Below are 16,455 nucleotides of genomic sequence, written 5' to 3' on the forward strand. Positions count from 1 at the left end.
TACCAGAACGAGCGCTCCCGTCTCGTAACTTGCTTCTGAGCATGCGCGGGTTTAAAATGTCGTTTTAGCCCACACACGATCATTTTTTACACCCCGAAAAACTAAATTTTTTAAAACGACGTTAAAAAATGCAGCATGTTCGAATTTTTTTTTTTTGTCGTTTTTTAGAAGCCGAAAAACGATGTGAAGCCCACACACGATCATTTTAACCACTTCCTGACCGCCGCATGTATATGTACGTCCACAGAATGGCACATACAGGCAAATGGGCGTACATGTACTTCCTTGCCTTCTAGCGGGTGGGGGGTCCGATCGGGGACCCCCCCCCCCCCCGGTACACACGGTGGTCGGATTCCCGCGGGGAGCGATCCGGGACGACGGCGCGGCTATTCGTTTCTAGCCGCCCCCTCGCGATCGCTCCCCGGAGCTGAAGAACGGGGAGAGCCGTATGTAAACACGGCTTCCCCGTGCTTCACTGTGGCGCTGCATCGATCGAGTGATCCCTTTTATAGGGAGACTCGATCGATGACGTCAGTCCTACAGCCACACCCCCCTACAGTTGTAAACACACACTAGGTGAACCCTAACTCCTACAGCGCCCCCTGTGGTTAACTCCCAAACGGCAACTGTCATTTTCACAATAAACAATGCAATTTAAATGCATTTTTTGCTGTGAAAATGACAATGGTCCCAAAAATGTCAAAATTGTCCGAAGTGTCCGCCATAATGTCGCAGTCACGAAAAAAATCGCTGATTGCCGCCATTAGTAGTAAAAAAAAAAAAATTTTTATAAAAATGCAATAAAACTATCCCCTATTTTGTAAACGCTATCAATTTTGCGCAAACCAATCGATAAACGCCTATTGCAATTTTTTTTACCAAAAATAGGTAGAAGAATACGTATCGGCCTAAACTGAGGGAAAAAAAATTATATATGTTTTTGGGGGATATTTATTACAGCAAAAAGTAAAAAATATTGAATTTTTTTCAAAATTGTCGCTCTATTTTTGTTTATATCGTAAAAAATAAAAACGGCAGAGGTGATCAAATACCACCAAAAGAAAGCTCTATTTATGGGGAAAAAAGGACGCCAATTTTGTTTGGGAGCCACGTCGCACGACCGCGCAATTGTCTGTTAAAGCGACGCAGTGCCGAATCGCAAAACCTGGCCTGGGCATTTAGCTGCCTAAAGGTCCGGGGCTTAAGTGGTTAAATGACGTTTTTAAAAACGTTGTTTCTTTTCATGCCGAAAAATGATCGTGTGTACGCGGCATGACAGTCTGCTTTAGTATGTCCAGTTTCAACAGTGGGTAGCAGAGAGGACGACAGAACTCCTCCTACAGATCCTGTGCCCCTCTGTGGGCTCTTGACAACTGATGTAAGGGGGGTGGAGTGCTCAGGACATCTAGTCCTACAGATAAAAATTAAAAACTGGCCTTTTGAGGGCAACCATAATGCTGATGAGGCCTGCGATGAAATGGAGTTGGCCCCTCCTGCCCTAAGTGGACAACCACTGAATTAGAGCTTTAGTGTAATGAAAAATTTAGTGTTAGCAACTGGGTCAATGAAATGTTCCATATTAAAGCGGAGTTCCAGCCACAATTTCACTTTTTAAATATAAATACCCCTGTAATACACAAGCTTAATGTATTCTAGTAAAGTTAGTCTGTAAACTAAGGTCCGTTTTGTTAGGTTGTTACAGCATTTAGACACTTTATAAAACAGAAATTGACTGGGGCCATCTTAAGTTTGGGCATCATGAAGCCAGACTGTATGACTTCCTGGATTTCAGCCTTGCAGATCTCACACATGCTCAGTGCTGCACAAGCAGTGTCAGATCAGGTTTCAGCACCTGTGCTGTCCAAGTCACATGATTCTTTGAGACTGGGGAGTGCACAGACTCCTGGAAAGTTACACCCACTACATTCCCAGGAGTCTGTGCGGTGCAGGTTAGGAAGCATTAAGCACCTAGGTGCAGGAAGTGGGAAGATTAACTATTCTGCCTAGCAACAACACTTTGAAGGCATCTAAAAAAAAAAAAAAAATTCGTAAAGGACTAATGACATTTTTTTAAAACTACTGATGTAATGTTATATTTATGGGTGGAACTCCACTTTAATCGGGCTGGGGGAATGGGGGGGGGGTGTCTTGGGGGTAGGTTGCTGAAGTTGAGCATCTTTAGACACAAATTCACCACTGGTTACAGGCCAGTAATTGTATCGGTGATCCAAGGGCATCCATTTAACTTCTTACATCCAGATGGTTGTAAAATTTACGCAAGAGTATTCCATAAATCCATGCAATCTTGGCTCAATTTTGAATCTTCAGTCCCCGGTTAGTTCACAAATCTCTTCATGTAAACCAGTGCCGGAACGTTCCATCCCGGAATCTGAACACCGCCACGAGATGGGAAATGTACAAGACCTTCGGCCAACCAATTTGCTCCTCTCTAGCTAAATAGGTATCACTATTTAAAATACCAGATCCTCTCGCATTTGTTCTCCCTCTGGTGATCGAGAAGATACGCCCTCCGGCCGAAGCTCTTCCCGCATTCGGGACAAGAATAAGGCTTAAGCCCCGTGTGAGTCCTCTGGTGGGCCACAAGATTGGACTTGTCTGTGAAGCTTTTCCCACACGTCGAACAAGAATAAGGCTTTTCCCCCGTGTGTATGCGTTTATGGGTGACCAGGTGGGATTTCTGCGTGAACCGTTTCCCGCAGATGGAACACGGGTACGGCCTGTCGCTGTTGTGGATCCTCTCGTGCGTGATCAGGTTCGACTTGTGCGCAAAGGATTTTCCGCATTCCGTGCAGGACACCGACTCCGGGCCTTTCAGGGCTTTCTGACGCGCGTGAAGCTTGGCCCTCTGGGAAAAACACTCGTTCAGGTCGAAACACGGAGCCATGACCTCGCTCCAGGAAACAGAAGGGTCGTTGGCTTGACGGGAGAAGTCGGGAAAAGCGCCCCCGTGTGTGGAGGGGTCAGAGGACAGCTCTGCGCTGTTCAGTATAGGATGGAAGTTTGGGGTGATGGCGCTGTCTTCCGTGGAATCCGATGCAAGTTCATCGTCTTCTATTTCAACATCTGGATAACTTATAGCACATTTTTCCAAATTGTTCCTCATGTATCGTCCATCTGCAGCAAATAAGAGAGGAATGGTAATGTAGACATCAGGCCTGATCAAAAAAAAATTATCGCATGAATGGCAGTGTTACTAAACCCAGTAGCCTGCGTTCACTATATCTGATCTCCCAAAGTACGCAGAACATCGAAATGCAATTTGTTTAGTAAATAAACTGCTAAATACATTTTCTCATTAGCAGTATATAGCAGTCTTGTGACTTCTATCAGTGTCTGGTTAAAGCTTGTAGGAGGAGTTTTCATTCTCCTCTGACTGTCTTTACAAACCCCTGACCCTCTGTCTGGACAGTTCTAATCACATGCACCCTCCCAAAAAAAAAAAAAAAAGAAGAAGCAGACTCTCTAGCAATAGACACCACGCTGAGCGTGTGCAGAGTGTCCCCAAGGCTCTATACTATCAGCAGATAGATTGGGGCTAGTAGAAAAAGAGGAGGATCAGAGAAGACAGGATCAAACAGCCTTTTTACACAATGCGGAGGATTAACCCCTTAAGGTTCCACAGTGAGCATAACAAGCATGCTTTACTGCATAAACACACTGATTTTACAGTTGTGGGTTTAGTAACATATTAATCTCTAGAAGGTTTTACCCCATTTGCGCAGTAATGCAACTTTTTCGTCACACAAATAGAGATTTCTTTTGGTGGTATTTGATCACCACTGGGTGTTTTATTTTGCATTATATAAAATAAAAAAGTCCAAAACTGTGTGTGTATGTGTATGTGTATGTGTATGTGTATATATATATATATATATATATATATATATATATATATATATATATATATATATATATATATATATATATATATATATATATATATACACACATATATATATATATATATATACACACATACACATACACCGTATTTATCGGCGTATAACACGCACCCTAACTTTAAGAGGGAAGATTCAGGGAAAAAAACTTCCAAAGCACCCTGCGTATAACCCTCTATTTTCAGGGTAAAAAAGTGAGTGTTATACGCCAATAAATACAGTATATATACACACACACATTATATATATATATATATATATATATATATATATATATATATATATATATATATATATATATATATATATATATATATATATATATATATATATATATATATACATATATATATATATACACACACACACACACACACACACACACACACACACACACACACACAGAAATACATACATACATACATACATACATACATACACATATACACACACAGAAATACATACACACACACACACACAGAAATACATACACACACACACACACAGCACTGCCTTAACCCTCTTGGAGGTCACCAGAGCTTCACAGGTTGCCACTGGTGTCCTCTTCCCCTCCTCCATGATGACATCACAGAGCTGGAGGATGTTAGAGACCTTGCGCTCCTCCACCTTTCTTTTATGGAGGCCCCACAGACGCTCAATAGGGTTTAGGTCTGGAGACATGCTTGGTCAGTCCAGCACCTTTACCCTCAGCTTCTTTAGCAAGGCAGTGGTCTTCTTGGAGGTGTGTTTGGGGTCGTTATCATGTTGGAATACTACCCTGTCACAGTACATGTTGGCATTCATGGTTCCCTCAATGAACTGTAGCTCCCCAGTGCCGGCAGCACTCATGCAGCCCCAGACTGACGCCCCCACCACTATGCTTGACTGTAGGCAAGACACGCTTGTCTTTGTACTCCTCACCTGGTTGCCGCCACACACGCTTCACACCATCTGAACCAAATAAGTTTATCTTGGTTTCATCTGACCACAGGACATGGTTCCAGTAAGCCATGTCCTTAGTCTGCTTGTCTTCAGCAAACTGTTTGCAAGCTATCTTGTGCATCAGCTTTAGAAGAGGCTTCCTTCTGGGACAACAGCCATGCAGACCAATTTGATGCAGTGTATGGTCTGAGCACTGACAGGCTGACCCCCCCACCCCTTCAACCTCTGCAGCAATGCTGCTAGCACTCATACCGTTTCCCATTGAGCCATCGTACTGGGGTCAGGCTGCATCCTCATGTAGCCTTACAGTATTGCAGCAGCAGCAATGTAGTGCTGGTACCCTTTGGTATGAAACACTATCACCCTTATTTTACTGGCAGGATCAACATGTATTTAGTAAAGCAATAGCATAAACAGAGAGCACAATGTTATTTAGAGCTGCGTGTGCTTCTATTTTGCACTAGTTAATTTTAAATTTTGCCCAAACACATACTTAATGCCTTTCCGTTAGGCCTATAGCAGAATGACGGTCAAGCGGAGGAATGACGTTGTATAAATGTCATTCAGAACAGGCTGCTTGTGTGCGCCCCCGGGGGCACACAGTTTGGCGATATGTGTTGCGGTGTGTCCAAAAAGAACATACGACATGGGCTCTTTACCATGTGATCAGCTGTGTCCAATCACAGCAGATCACAGTGTAAATAGAAAATGATGATCATCGGCATTCCTCTCCTCACACTGACAGCGCGAGAGGAGAGCCGATGAGCGGCTTTCCTCACAGGGGTCGGTGCCCACCAGCGATGCCAAACAGCGCCCATTAGTGCTGCCTTTCAGTGCCGGCTATCAGTGACCATCAATGCTGCATATTAGTGCCTCCTCATCAGTGCTGCCTATGAGCCCAGGGAATTAGTGCCTCCTCATCAGTGAACAAGAAAAATTACTTATTTACTAAATTGTATAACAGAAACTAAGAAACTTTTTTTTTTTCCAAAATATTCAGTCTTTTTTCATTTGTTTAGTAAAAAAATAAAAATAAATCAGAAAGCCAGCTGTGATTAAATTACAACCAAAAGAAAGCTGTATTTGTGTGAAAATATAATATATATATATATATATATATATATATATATATATATATATATATATATATATATATATATATATATATATATATGTGATATATACACACACACACACACACACACACACACATATATATATATTAGTGCTGTCAGTTAAACGCGCTATTAACGGCGTTAACGCAAACCCACGTTAACGCCGTCAATTTTTTTATCGCGCGATTAACGAGGCGGCGTTCGGGGGTTATACCGGGATGATGCCTGCAGCCGCAGGCATCATCCCGGTACCGTTGTTTAGAGCGGGCGATCGGCTATCCAAACATAACAACCGATGCGGCTAAAAGCCGCTCGGTTGTTATGCCGGAGGAGCGGGAGGGGACATCCCCCCCCCTCCCGCCGCCTTTCGCCGCTCTGACCGGGCCTCCCGTTCCACCGGGAGACCCGATCCTCCATCCGGCGCCTTCTGTGTCCAGGCGGAGACTGACACTAAGCCGTAAGCGGCTTTGATTCAGTCTCCGCATTGAAACCACGGAAGCGACGTCATGACGTCACTTCCGGGTTTCTCGGCTGCCAATGGCGCCGGATTTAAAAAAGTACACAGTATTCAGAATCGCCGTTTTCGGCGATCTGAATACTTTGAAGTGCAAAGGAGGGCTCGGAGGTCTTTTAGACCCCCGATCCCTCCATAAAAAGAGTACCTGTCACCACCTATTGCTGTCACAAGGGATGTTTACATTCCTTGTGACAGCAATAAAAGTGATCAAAATGTAAAAAAATTAAAAAAACACAATTTAATATTATAAAAAAATAAATAAATAAGAAAACAAAAAAAAAATTTTTGGCGCGATTAATCGTGAGTTAACTATGACATTAATGCGATTAATCGCGATTAAAAATTTTAATCGCTTGACAGCACTAATATATATGTGTGTGTGTGTGTGTGTGTGTGTGTGTGTGTGTGTGTGTGTGTGTATATATATTTATTACACACACATACACATACATACATACATATATACACACACACACACACACACAGTACAGACCAAAAGTTTGGACACCTTCTCATTCAAAGAGTTTTCTTTATTTTCATGACTATGAAAATTGTAGATTCACACTGAAGGCATCAAAACTATGAATTAACACATGTGGAATTATACATAACAAAAAAGTGTGAAACAACTGAAAATATATTTCATATTCTAGGTTCTTCCACCTTTTGCAGCAGACACGTCTCTAGAACTGGTAAGAGGAGACTGTGTGAATCAGGCCTTCATGGTAGAATATCTGCTAGGAAACCACTGCTAAAGAAAGGCAACAAGCAGATGAGACTTGTTTTGGGCTAAAGAACACAAGGGATGGACATTAGACCAATGGAAATCTGTGCTTTGGTCTGAGGAGTCCAAACTTGAGATCTTTGGTTCCAACCCCCGTGTCTTTGTGCAACACAGAAAAGGTGAACGGATGGACTCTACATGCCTGGTTCCCACCGTGAAGCATGGAGGAGGAGGTGTGATGGTGTGGGGGGGCTTTGCTGGTGACACTGTTGGGGATTTAATCAAAATTGAAGGCATACTGAACCAGCATGGCTACCACAGCATCTTGCAGCGGCATGCTATTCCATCTGGTTTGCGTTTAGTTGGACCATCATTTATTTTTCAACAGGACAATGACCCCAAACACACCTTCAGGCTGTGTAAGGGCTATTTGACCAAGAAGGAGAGTGATGGGGTGCTGCGCCAGGTGACTACCTCTTGAAGCTCATCGAGAGAATGCCAGGAGTGTGCCAAGCAGTAATCAAAGCAAAAGGTGGCTACTTTGAAGAACCTAGAATATGAAATATATTTTCAGTTGTTTCACACTTTTTTGTTATGTATAATTCCACATGTGTTCATTCATAGTTTTGATGCCTTCAGTGTGAATCTACAATTTTCATAGTCATGAAAATAAAGAAAACTCTTTGAATGAGAAGGTGTCCAAACTTTTGGTCTGTACTGTATATATATATATATAAAAAAAATAACACCTTAATTTGGGTACATTGTTGCATGACCGCGCAATTGTCATTTAAAGTGTGAGTGCTGAAAGCTGAAAATGGTCCTGGGCAGGAAGGGGGTATAAGTGGCAAGTGGTTAAAGACATTCACTGTGGAAAATGTGACCCCAAAAAAAGAGGTTAAGAAGACAGACAACTAGTCACCTGTTACTCACCTGTGCAGATCCCTGGATGGAATTCATCTTCATCACCCTCCATTTGTGTTTCTTCCTGTTTGAACTCCTTCTGAAGTTCTGTAAATAAAGATGAGATGTATGAGAGACCCCAGAGTGAGTGTGAGTGAGTGTGTGTGTGTGAGGGGACTGGTCATGTGAGGAGGATAGTCTAAAGCAGACCTGGGCAAACTACGGCCCGCGGGCCGTATACGGCCCAGCGGACCTTTTAATCCGGCCCCCGGGCAGTGTTGCCAATAGGGTTGTCCCGATACCGAGTATTAGCGGGAGTACTCGTACTCCCGCTAATACCCCCGATACTAAAATAGAATACTTCCGTCGCCGAAACCGCCGCCGCTGCCACGTTAATCACCGCGGCGGGGAACATTACAGACAGCGTTCGTTTGAACAGCTGTTTTCCCCGCCGCGCATAGACACTTCCCCTTGGACGGATCTGTCCAATCGCGAGCAAGGGGGAGTCACATAGACACTCCCCCTTGCTCGCGATTGGACAGATCCGTCCAAGGGGGAGTGTCTATGCGCAGCGGGGAAAACAGCTGTTCAAACGAACGCTGTCTGTAATGTTCCCCGCCGCGGTGATAACAGTAGGTACGGGGGACAATGGCTGCTGTACGGGGGACAATGGCTGCTGTAAGGGGGACAATGGCTGCTGTAAGGGGGACAATGGCTGTTGTAAGGGGGACAATGGCTGTTGTAAGGGGGACAATGGCTGTTGTAAGGGGGACAATGGCTGCTGTACGGGGGACAATGGCTGCTGTACGGGGGACATGGCTGCTGTACGGGGGACATGGCTGCTGTACGGGGGACATGGCTGCTGTACGGGGGACATGGCTGCTGTACGGGGGACATGGCTGCTGTACGGGGGACATGGCTGCTGTACGGGGGACATGGCTGCTGTACGGGGGACATGGCTGCTGTACGGGGGACATGGCTGCTATACGGGGGACATGGCTGCTATACGGGGGACACATAAGTATCGGTATTCGGTATCAGCGAGTACATAAAAAAAAGTATCGGTACTTGTACTCAGTCCTAAAAAAGTGGTATCGGGACAACCCTAGTTGCCAACCGTCCGTAGAATTACGGACAGTACGTAAATAAAAGGCACTTTTTCCCTGTTCGTAAAAGTCCGTAATAAGGGAAATGTGCCCGTAAAAAGATCCGAATGTGAGCCGCAGCGCAGGCAGCGTCTAGTCCTCCTACATTATGCATAGCCTCGCCCTCTCTGACCGCCCAGCCCACCACCACCCGCCGCGCAGCCAATTGTCAAAGCGCATTTTCTCGCTAACAACACTGCTGCCAGCCTATTCAAAAGAGCAGCGCGGGGAAACTGAGGAACATCGTAGAATGTGTGGACTCTGTGGAGAGCGGCACCGGCGGGATAGCACACAGCAGCAGATGTAGTGGACACACTGCAGACGCACCCCCACTGTGACGGAGTGGACTGAGTGAAGGCAGACGGAGACCGACCAGTGCGCCTGCCTGCCTGCTCTGCCCGCCCGACTGACTGACTGTAGCAGTCGGCCAGCCGCCATGCTGGTGCCCGGACCTGGAGTGGACCCTGGTCTCCACTCTCTTCGTTGGAGTAGGACTCCTCGCGACGCCTGCTGCCTGCCCTCAGTGCCACTGCCCTGGCCTTGTCTGGTGAGTCCTCCTCAGTCCAGCAGCAGAGTGTGAAGTGCTATCCTACCTAGACATCATCAGTATGCTGTGTCCTCCTCCTGTGCCCCTTTCACCTCTCCACAGGTCAGATCTGTGGAGAGGTGAAAGGGGCACAGGAGGAAGACACAGCATACTGATGATGTGAAGAAGTGATATGATAATTTATTTGCAGCCTCTGTGCCATGTCCCCAGCATCTGTCCCCCTCCTGTGTCATGTCCCCAGCGTCTGTCCCCCTCCTGTGCCATGTCCCCAGCGTCTGTCCCCCTCCTGTGCCATGTCCCCAGCGTCTGTCCCCCTCCTGTGCCATGTCCCCAGCCTCTGTCCCCCTCCTGTGTCATGTCCCCAGCCTCTGTCACCCTCCTGTGTCATGTCCCCAGCCTCTGTCCCCCTCCTGTGTCATGTCCCCAGCCTCTGTCCCCCTCCTGTGCCATGTCCCCAGCCTCTGTCCCCCTCCTGTGTCATGTCCCCAGCCTCTGTCCCCCTCCTGTGCCATGTCCCCAGCCTCTGTCCCCCTCCTGTGCCATGTCCCCAGCGTCTGTCCCCCTCCTGTGCCATGTCCCCAGCCTCTGTCCCCCTCCTGTGTCATGTCCCCAGCCTCTGTCACCCTCCTGTGTCATGTCCCCAGCCTCTGTCCCCCTCCTGTGTCATGTCCCCAGCCTCTGTCCCCCTCCTGTGCCATGTCCCCAGCCTCTGTCCCCCTCCTGTGTCATGTCCCCAGCCTCTGTCCCCCTCCTGTGCCATGTCCCCAGCCTCTGTCCCCCTCCTGTGTCATGTCCCCAGCCTCTGTCCCCCTCCTGTGTCATGTCCCCAGCCTCTGTCCCCCTCCTGTGCCATGTCCCCAGCCTCTGTCCCCCTCCTGTGTCATGTCCCCAGCCTCTGTCCCCCTCCTGTGTCATGTCCCCAGCCTCTGTCCCCCTCCTGTGCCATGTCCCCAGCCTCTGTCCCCCTCCTGTGCCATGTCTATAACAAGTACTCGTACGAGTTGTCCAACAATGATATTTACTGCTTTTTATAAAGAAATACAATTGATTTTATGCAGTATTGAGTTTAGCCTTTTGGCCCGGCCCTCCAAAATATTTTTAGTTTCTCATGTGGCCCCATCGAAAAAATAATTGCCCACCCCTGGTCTAAAGGCTCAGTATCACTTGCTACCACTTTAACACAAATTAACCTACCACTTCAACATGCTTATGTGTTTTTGATGCTTTTTTGAAGCTTTAATGAAGCTTGCCAAATGCCCTGTGTGTGTTGATTATCTATTCGTTTTAAAGAGGCCCAGTAGAACCCCAGCTCAATAGTACCCCAAGCAGATTCCCAGCTTATTAGAAGCTTAGTAGAACCCCCAGCTCTGCTGATCCTCTGCTCAGTAGTAACCCCTAGCTCTGCTGATCCTCTGCTCAGTAGTGTAATGGTCAGGGGTTAACACCGTTACGATATTCCATTCCACCAACCCACGACAGCTTATCCGACACTCCAACAATCCAGCAGACACGATCCATAAGAATTCCCCAGAAGGACGAGACACACAGCTCTGTCTCTGGTTCAAACGAATGACACTTTAATGGTAAACTCTCAGATTTTTATACAGTTAGAAAGCATGCTGCAGTAAATCACAGGGACAATGAAACACTCCACCCAAAACATCACACAATGGGTGCTTAACGAGTCCCCCTCAATCCACATCCCAGACAGACATTCTGGCACCAAATCTACATGAATCAATTACTATGGCAGACATGACTTGTGGAGTGTGTTAACTCACAACACATATTGGCATCAATAGAACTTTCACACAATACAGGGCTAGTTAGCATAGCACAATGAAATATCTTAGGAGCCAGACTCAATTAACACCTCAACAGTCTGTGTCCCCACATGAATGAGTCACTCTGCTATTGACCTGTTGTGGGCAAAATTAACCACCTGTAATATTCCAAGATCCTGCAATACATGAATTATCATTCATGTCCCATCTCATGTAATCCGAGATATAATTTCTCAGTCATCCTATGCCCCTACTGGACATAGGCTGACCCTAGACCCAAGAGTCATTAGTGAAGCTGGCACAGGAGTACCCCGCATCCTTCAAAAGTCTCTGGGTATCACGGGCCATTCAGTTACAAGTAGTAACCCCCAGCTCTGCTGATCCTCTGCTCAGTAGTAACCCCCAGCTCTGCTGATCCTCTGCTCAGTAGTAACCCCCAGCTCTGCTGATCCTCCGATTTGCTGATCCTCCTCTCTCTCCAGTCCTTGCTCATTTCACGCTATGCTGCTCACTATGTGTGACATCTGCTAGTTTCTCCTGCTCCAATACCCCACCTCTGCTGGTTTTCTGCCGCTCAGTGCCATCTCTCTGGTCCCCGCTCATCTTCTGCCATAGCTTTCCCATGTTGCACACCACGTGTGCCATCTGCTAGTTGCTCGGCTCCAGTCCAGACCCCGCTCATCTTACTGCTGCTCCACACTGCACACCAGATACGACGTCTGCACCGGACACTCCCACAATACAGCAGGTAAAATAAGTATTAAACACGTCACCATTTTTCTAGGTAAATCCATTTCTAAAGGTGCTATTGACAATTTTTACCACATGTCGGTAACAACCCATGCAATCCATACATACAAAGAAACCAAAACAAGTTCAGAAATTAAGCTATGTGTAATAAAAATGGAATGACACAGGGAAAAAGTATTGAACACGCTAACTGAAATGTATTTAATACTTGGTGCAAAATCCTTTGTGGATAATGACAGCTTCAAGACGCCCCCTGAAACTAGTCACATGCATCGCTCAGGTGTGATTTTGGTCCATTCTTCCACACAAACAGTCTTCAAATCTTGAAGGTTCTCTGGGCTTCTTCTATGAACTCTGATCTTTCCATTGATTTTCTATTGGATTCAAGTCAGGTGATTGGCCGGGCCATTCTAGAAACTTTATTTTCATTCTTTGAAACCAATTGGTAGTTTCCTTAGCTTTATGTTTGGGATCATTGTCTTGCTGAAATGTCCTCCCTCGTTACATCTTCATCATCCTGGTATATGGCAGCAGATTTTTATCAAGAATGTCTTGGTACATTTTTCCCATTCATCCTTCCTTCAGTCATAGGAAGTTTGCCAGTGCCATATGCTGAAAAGCAGCCCAACACAATGATGTTCCCACCTCCAAAAACTTATTTGTTGGTATGGGGGGTGTTTTTGGGGTGTAGTGCCATTTGACCTCCAAACATGGTGTGTATTATGGCATCCGAAGAGTTCAATTTTGGTCTTATCTGATCAGACTATATTCACCCCATATTTCACAGGCTTGTCAAAATATTGTGCAGAAAACTTTAACCACGCAACGCCCGCCGCACGACTATTTACGTCCGCAAAATGGCACGGACAGGCAGAAGGGCGTATATATACGTCCTTGCCTTTCCGCGGGTCCGATCGGGAGACACCCCCCCCCCCCCGCTGCGTGCGGCTTACCTTGGGGAGCGATCCGGGACGACGGCGCGGCTATTCGTTTATAGCCGCTCCGTCACAATCGCTCCCCGGAACTGAAGAACGGGGAGAGCCGTATGTAAACACGGCTTCCCCGTGCTTCACTGTGGCGGCGTATCGATCGAGTGATCCCTTTTATAGGGGAGACACAATCGATGACATCAGACCTACAGCCACACCCCCCTACAGTTGTAAACACACACTAGGTGAAGCCTAACACGTTCAGCGCCCCCTGTGGTTAACTCCCAAACTGCAACTGTCATTTTCACAATAAAGAATGCAATTTAAATGCATTTTTTGCTGTGAAAATGACAATGGTCCCAAAAATGTGTCAAAATTGTCCGAAGTGTCCGCCATAATGTCGCAGTCACGAAAAAAAAAATCGCTGATCGCCGCCATTAGTAGTAAAAAAAAAAATGTTTTATAAAAATGCAATAAAAATATCCCCTATTTTGTAAACGCTATAAATTTTGCGCAAACCAATCGATAAGCGCTTATTGTGATTTTTTTACCAAAAATATGTAGAAGAATACGTATCGGCCTAAACTGAGGAAAAAAAAAAATGTATATATGTTTTTGGGGGATATTTATTATAGCAAAAAGTAAAAAATATTGAATTTTTTTCAAAATTGACGCTCTATTTTTGTTTATAGCGCAAAAAATAAAAACCGCAGAGGTGATCAAATACCACCAAAAGAAAGCTCTATTTGTGGGGGAAAAAGGACGTCAATTTGGTTTGGGAGCCACGTCGCACGACCGCGCAATTGTCTGTTAAAGCGACACAGTCCCGAACTGTAAAACCTGGCCTGGGCATTTAGCTGCCTAAAGGTCCGGGGCTTAAGTGGTTAAACGAGCTTCAACATGCTTTTCTTCAGCAATGGAGTCTTGCGTAGTGAGCGTACATACAGGCCCTGGCAGGTGAGTGCATTACTTATTGTTTTCTTCTAAACAATTGTATCTGACAATTCCAGGTCTTTCTCAATCTTTCCAAAAGTGGCCCTTGGCTCTTTGACAACTCTTCTGATAATTCTATTTACTCCTCTCTCCAAAATACATGGTAAAATTATGTTCTTTCCACTTCCGGATTATGGCCCCAACAGTGCTCACTGGAACATTCAGAAGCTTAGAAATCCTATTGTAACCAATGATATTAGTATGTTTTGCAACAATAAGGTTGCAAAGGTCTTAAGAGAGCTCTTTGGTTTTACCCATGAGACGTTTGTGTGACACCTTTGTATTTATCATCACTTGCCTGACCTCAAAACGTTGCACTATTGTGATGTTTGTTTTGCTTAAAATAAAATTTGGACGTAATTGGACGATGCACGGTTTGCTGGCAAATATGGGCTAGATTCAGTAACACTTACGATGGTAGATACGCCGTCGTAAGTCCGAATCCACGCCGTCGCAACTTTAAGCGTATACTCAAATTGAGATACGCTTAAATGTTGCTAAGATACGACCGGCGTAAGTCTCCTACGCCGTCGTATCTTAGGGTGCATATTTACGCTGGCCGCTAGGTGGCGCTTCCGTTGATTTCCGCATAGAATATGCAAATGAGCTAGATACGCCGATTCAGGAATATACGTGCGCCCGGCGGATTTTTTTTACGTCGTTTGCGTAAGGCTTTTTACGGCGTAAAGTTACTCCTGCTATATGAGGCATAGCCAATGTTAAGTATGGACGTCGGGACAGTGTCGCATTTTACGTCGTTTACGCAAGTCGTTCGCGAATAGGGCTTTGCGTAAATTACGTTCACGTCAAAAGCATTGACTATTTGCGACGTGATTAGGATCATGCACACTGGGATACGTTCACGGACGGCGCATAAGCCGTTTGTTAGAAACGTCATTTACGTGGGGTCATGTTTTATTTACATAAAACACTCCCACCTCTTCACAATTTGAATTAGGCACACTTACGCCGGCAGATTTACGCTACGCCGCCGTAACTTAGTGCGCAGGTTCTTTGTGAATACAGAACCTGCCTCACTAAGTTACGGCGGGCTTTCTGAATCTAGCCCTATGTTTGTTTGAAGTTTCCAGTGCCCAGCTGGTGATCGTTTCAGCACCCATCCTTTCTTTAGGAGCCATTTTTCCAGGAACGTGTGCGATTGGACTATAGACTAGACCTTTGTAGTTAAACACATTTTCATAGGACATCATTTGAGGTTGAACCAGCTGATATTAATTTGCACTGACAAGGGGCAGGATTGCTTTCTAATTACTGATAGATTTCAGCTGGCGTCTTGGCTTTCCATGCCCCTTCGCACCTTTCTTTTATTTAGGTGTGCAATACTTTTTCCTTGTGCGATTCTATTTATTTACACATAACTTCAATTCTGAACGTATTTGTTTTGGCATCTTTGTATGCAGGGCCGCTGATAGAAATCATGGGGCCCCGTACAGCCTACCTGACGGGGCCCCCTTCAGCTCCACCCCTGGTCCCGCCTTTAGGTCCACCCCTGGCCCCGCCTTGAAACTGTCTCTGCAGCACGTTACGGGATTGGCGGCATTGGTAGGCACCTGGAGCAGAGAACCGGGGGGGGGCTGCCGTCTGAAATTGAAGCGGGAGGGGGGGGGCTGCCGCGAATTGAGAAGCGGAGGGGGGCCCTTTACAAATTATTAATAAAAATGAAAAAATAAAAATAAACATTTATAAAAAAATAAAAAAAAAGGGGGGGGAGGTGCCATTCAGGGCCCTGGGGACCTCTGGGCCCTTTAATTAAAAAAAAAAAAAAAAAAAAAACCATTTATAAAAAAAAAGGGGGTTTGCCACATGGAGACCTCATGAGCCCTTTAATATATATATACACACACACACACACACATATATAAGGAATAAAAAGAAAAAAAAATTAAATAAAATATGAAAAAAAAAAGAATAAATAAAAAAAGGGGGATTGCCATCCAGGGCCCTGGGGACCTTTAATAATAATAATAATATTATATATATATATATAATAAAAAAAATATATAAAAATGTATTTATTTTTTTATAAAAAAATGGGGTGTTTTCATCCCGGGCCCTGGGGATCTCCGGGCCCCTGGGGAGCCCCGTACCCCTAAGAAAAAAAAATTGTCCCTTTAATAAAAAATATATTTTTTTTTATAAAAAATAAAAAAAATGGGGGTTGCCAT

At 45.3% G+C, this 16,455-nt stretch overlaps 1 protein-coding gene across 3 annotated transcripts in view; it reads right to left on the minus strand.

Annotated features, from left to right (window-relative positions):
* Positions 1-2,142: 2,142 nt before the first annotated feature.
* Positions 2,143-16,455, minus strand: part of LOC120909885 (gastrula zinc finger protein XlCGF48.2-like) — a 61,989-nt gene continuing 47,676 nt past the window's right edge. For all 3 annotated transcript variants that reach the window (XM_040321668.1, XM_040321667.1, XM_040321669.1), the window contains 2 exons: positions 8,152-8,229; positions 2,143-3,135 (listed from right to left, as the gene is read on the minus strand). In XM_040321668.1, the coding sequence (XP_040177602.1) occupies positions 2,468-3,135; positions 8,152-8,229 (746 nt within the window). In that variant the 3' untranslated portion in view covers positions 2,143-2,467. The remainder of the gene's footprint in view (positions 3,136-8,151; positions 8,230-16,455) is intronic.

Source organism: Rana temporaria, chromosome 8, assembly GCF_905171775.1.
Source record: "Rana temporaria chromosome 8, aRanTem1.1, whole genome shotgun sequence".
Taxonomy (NCBI): Eukaryota; Metazoa; Chordata; class Amphibia; order Anura; family Ranidae; genus Rana; species Rana temporaria.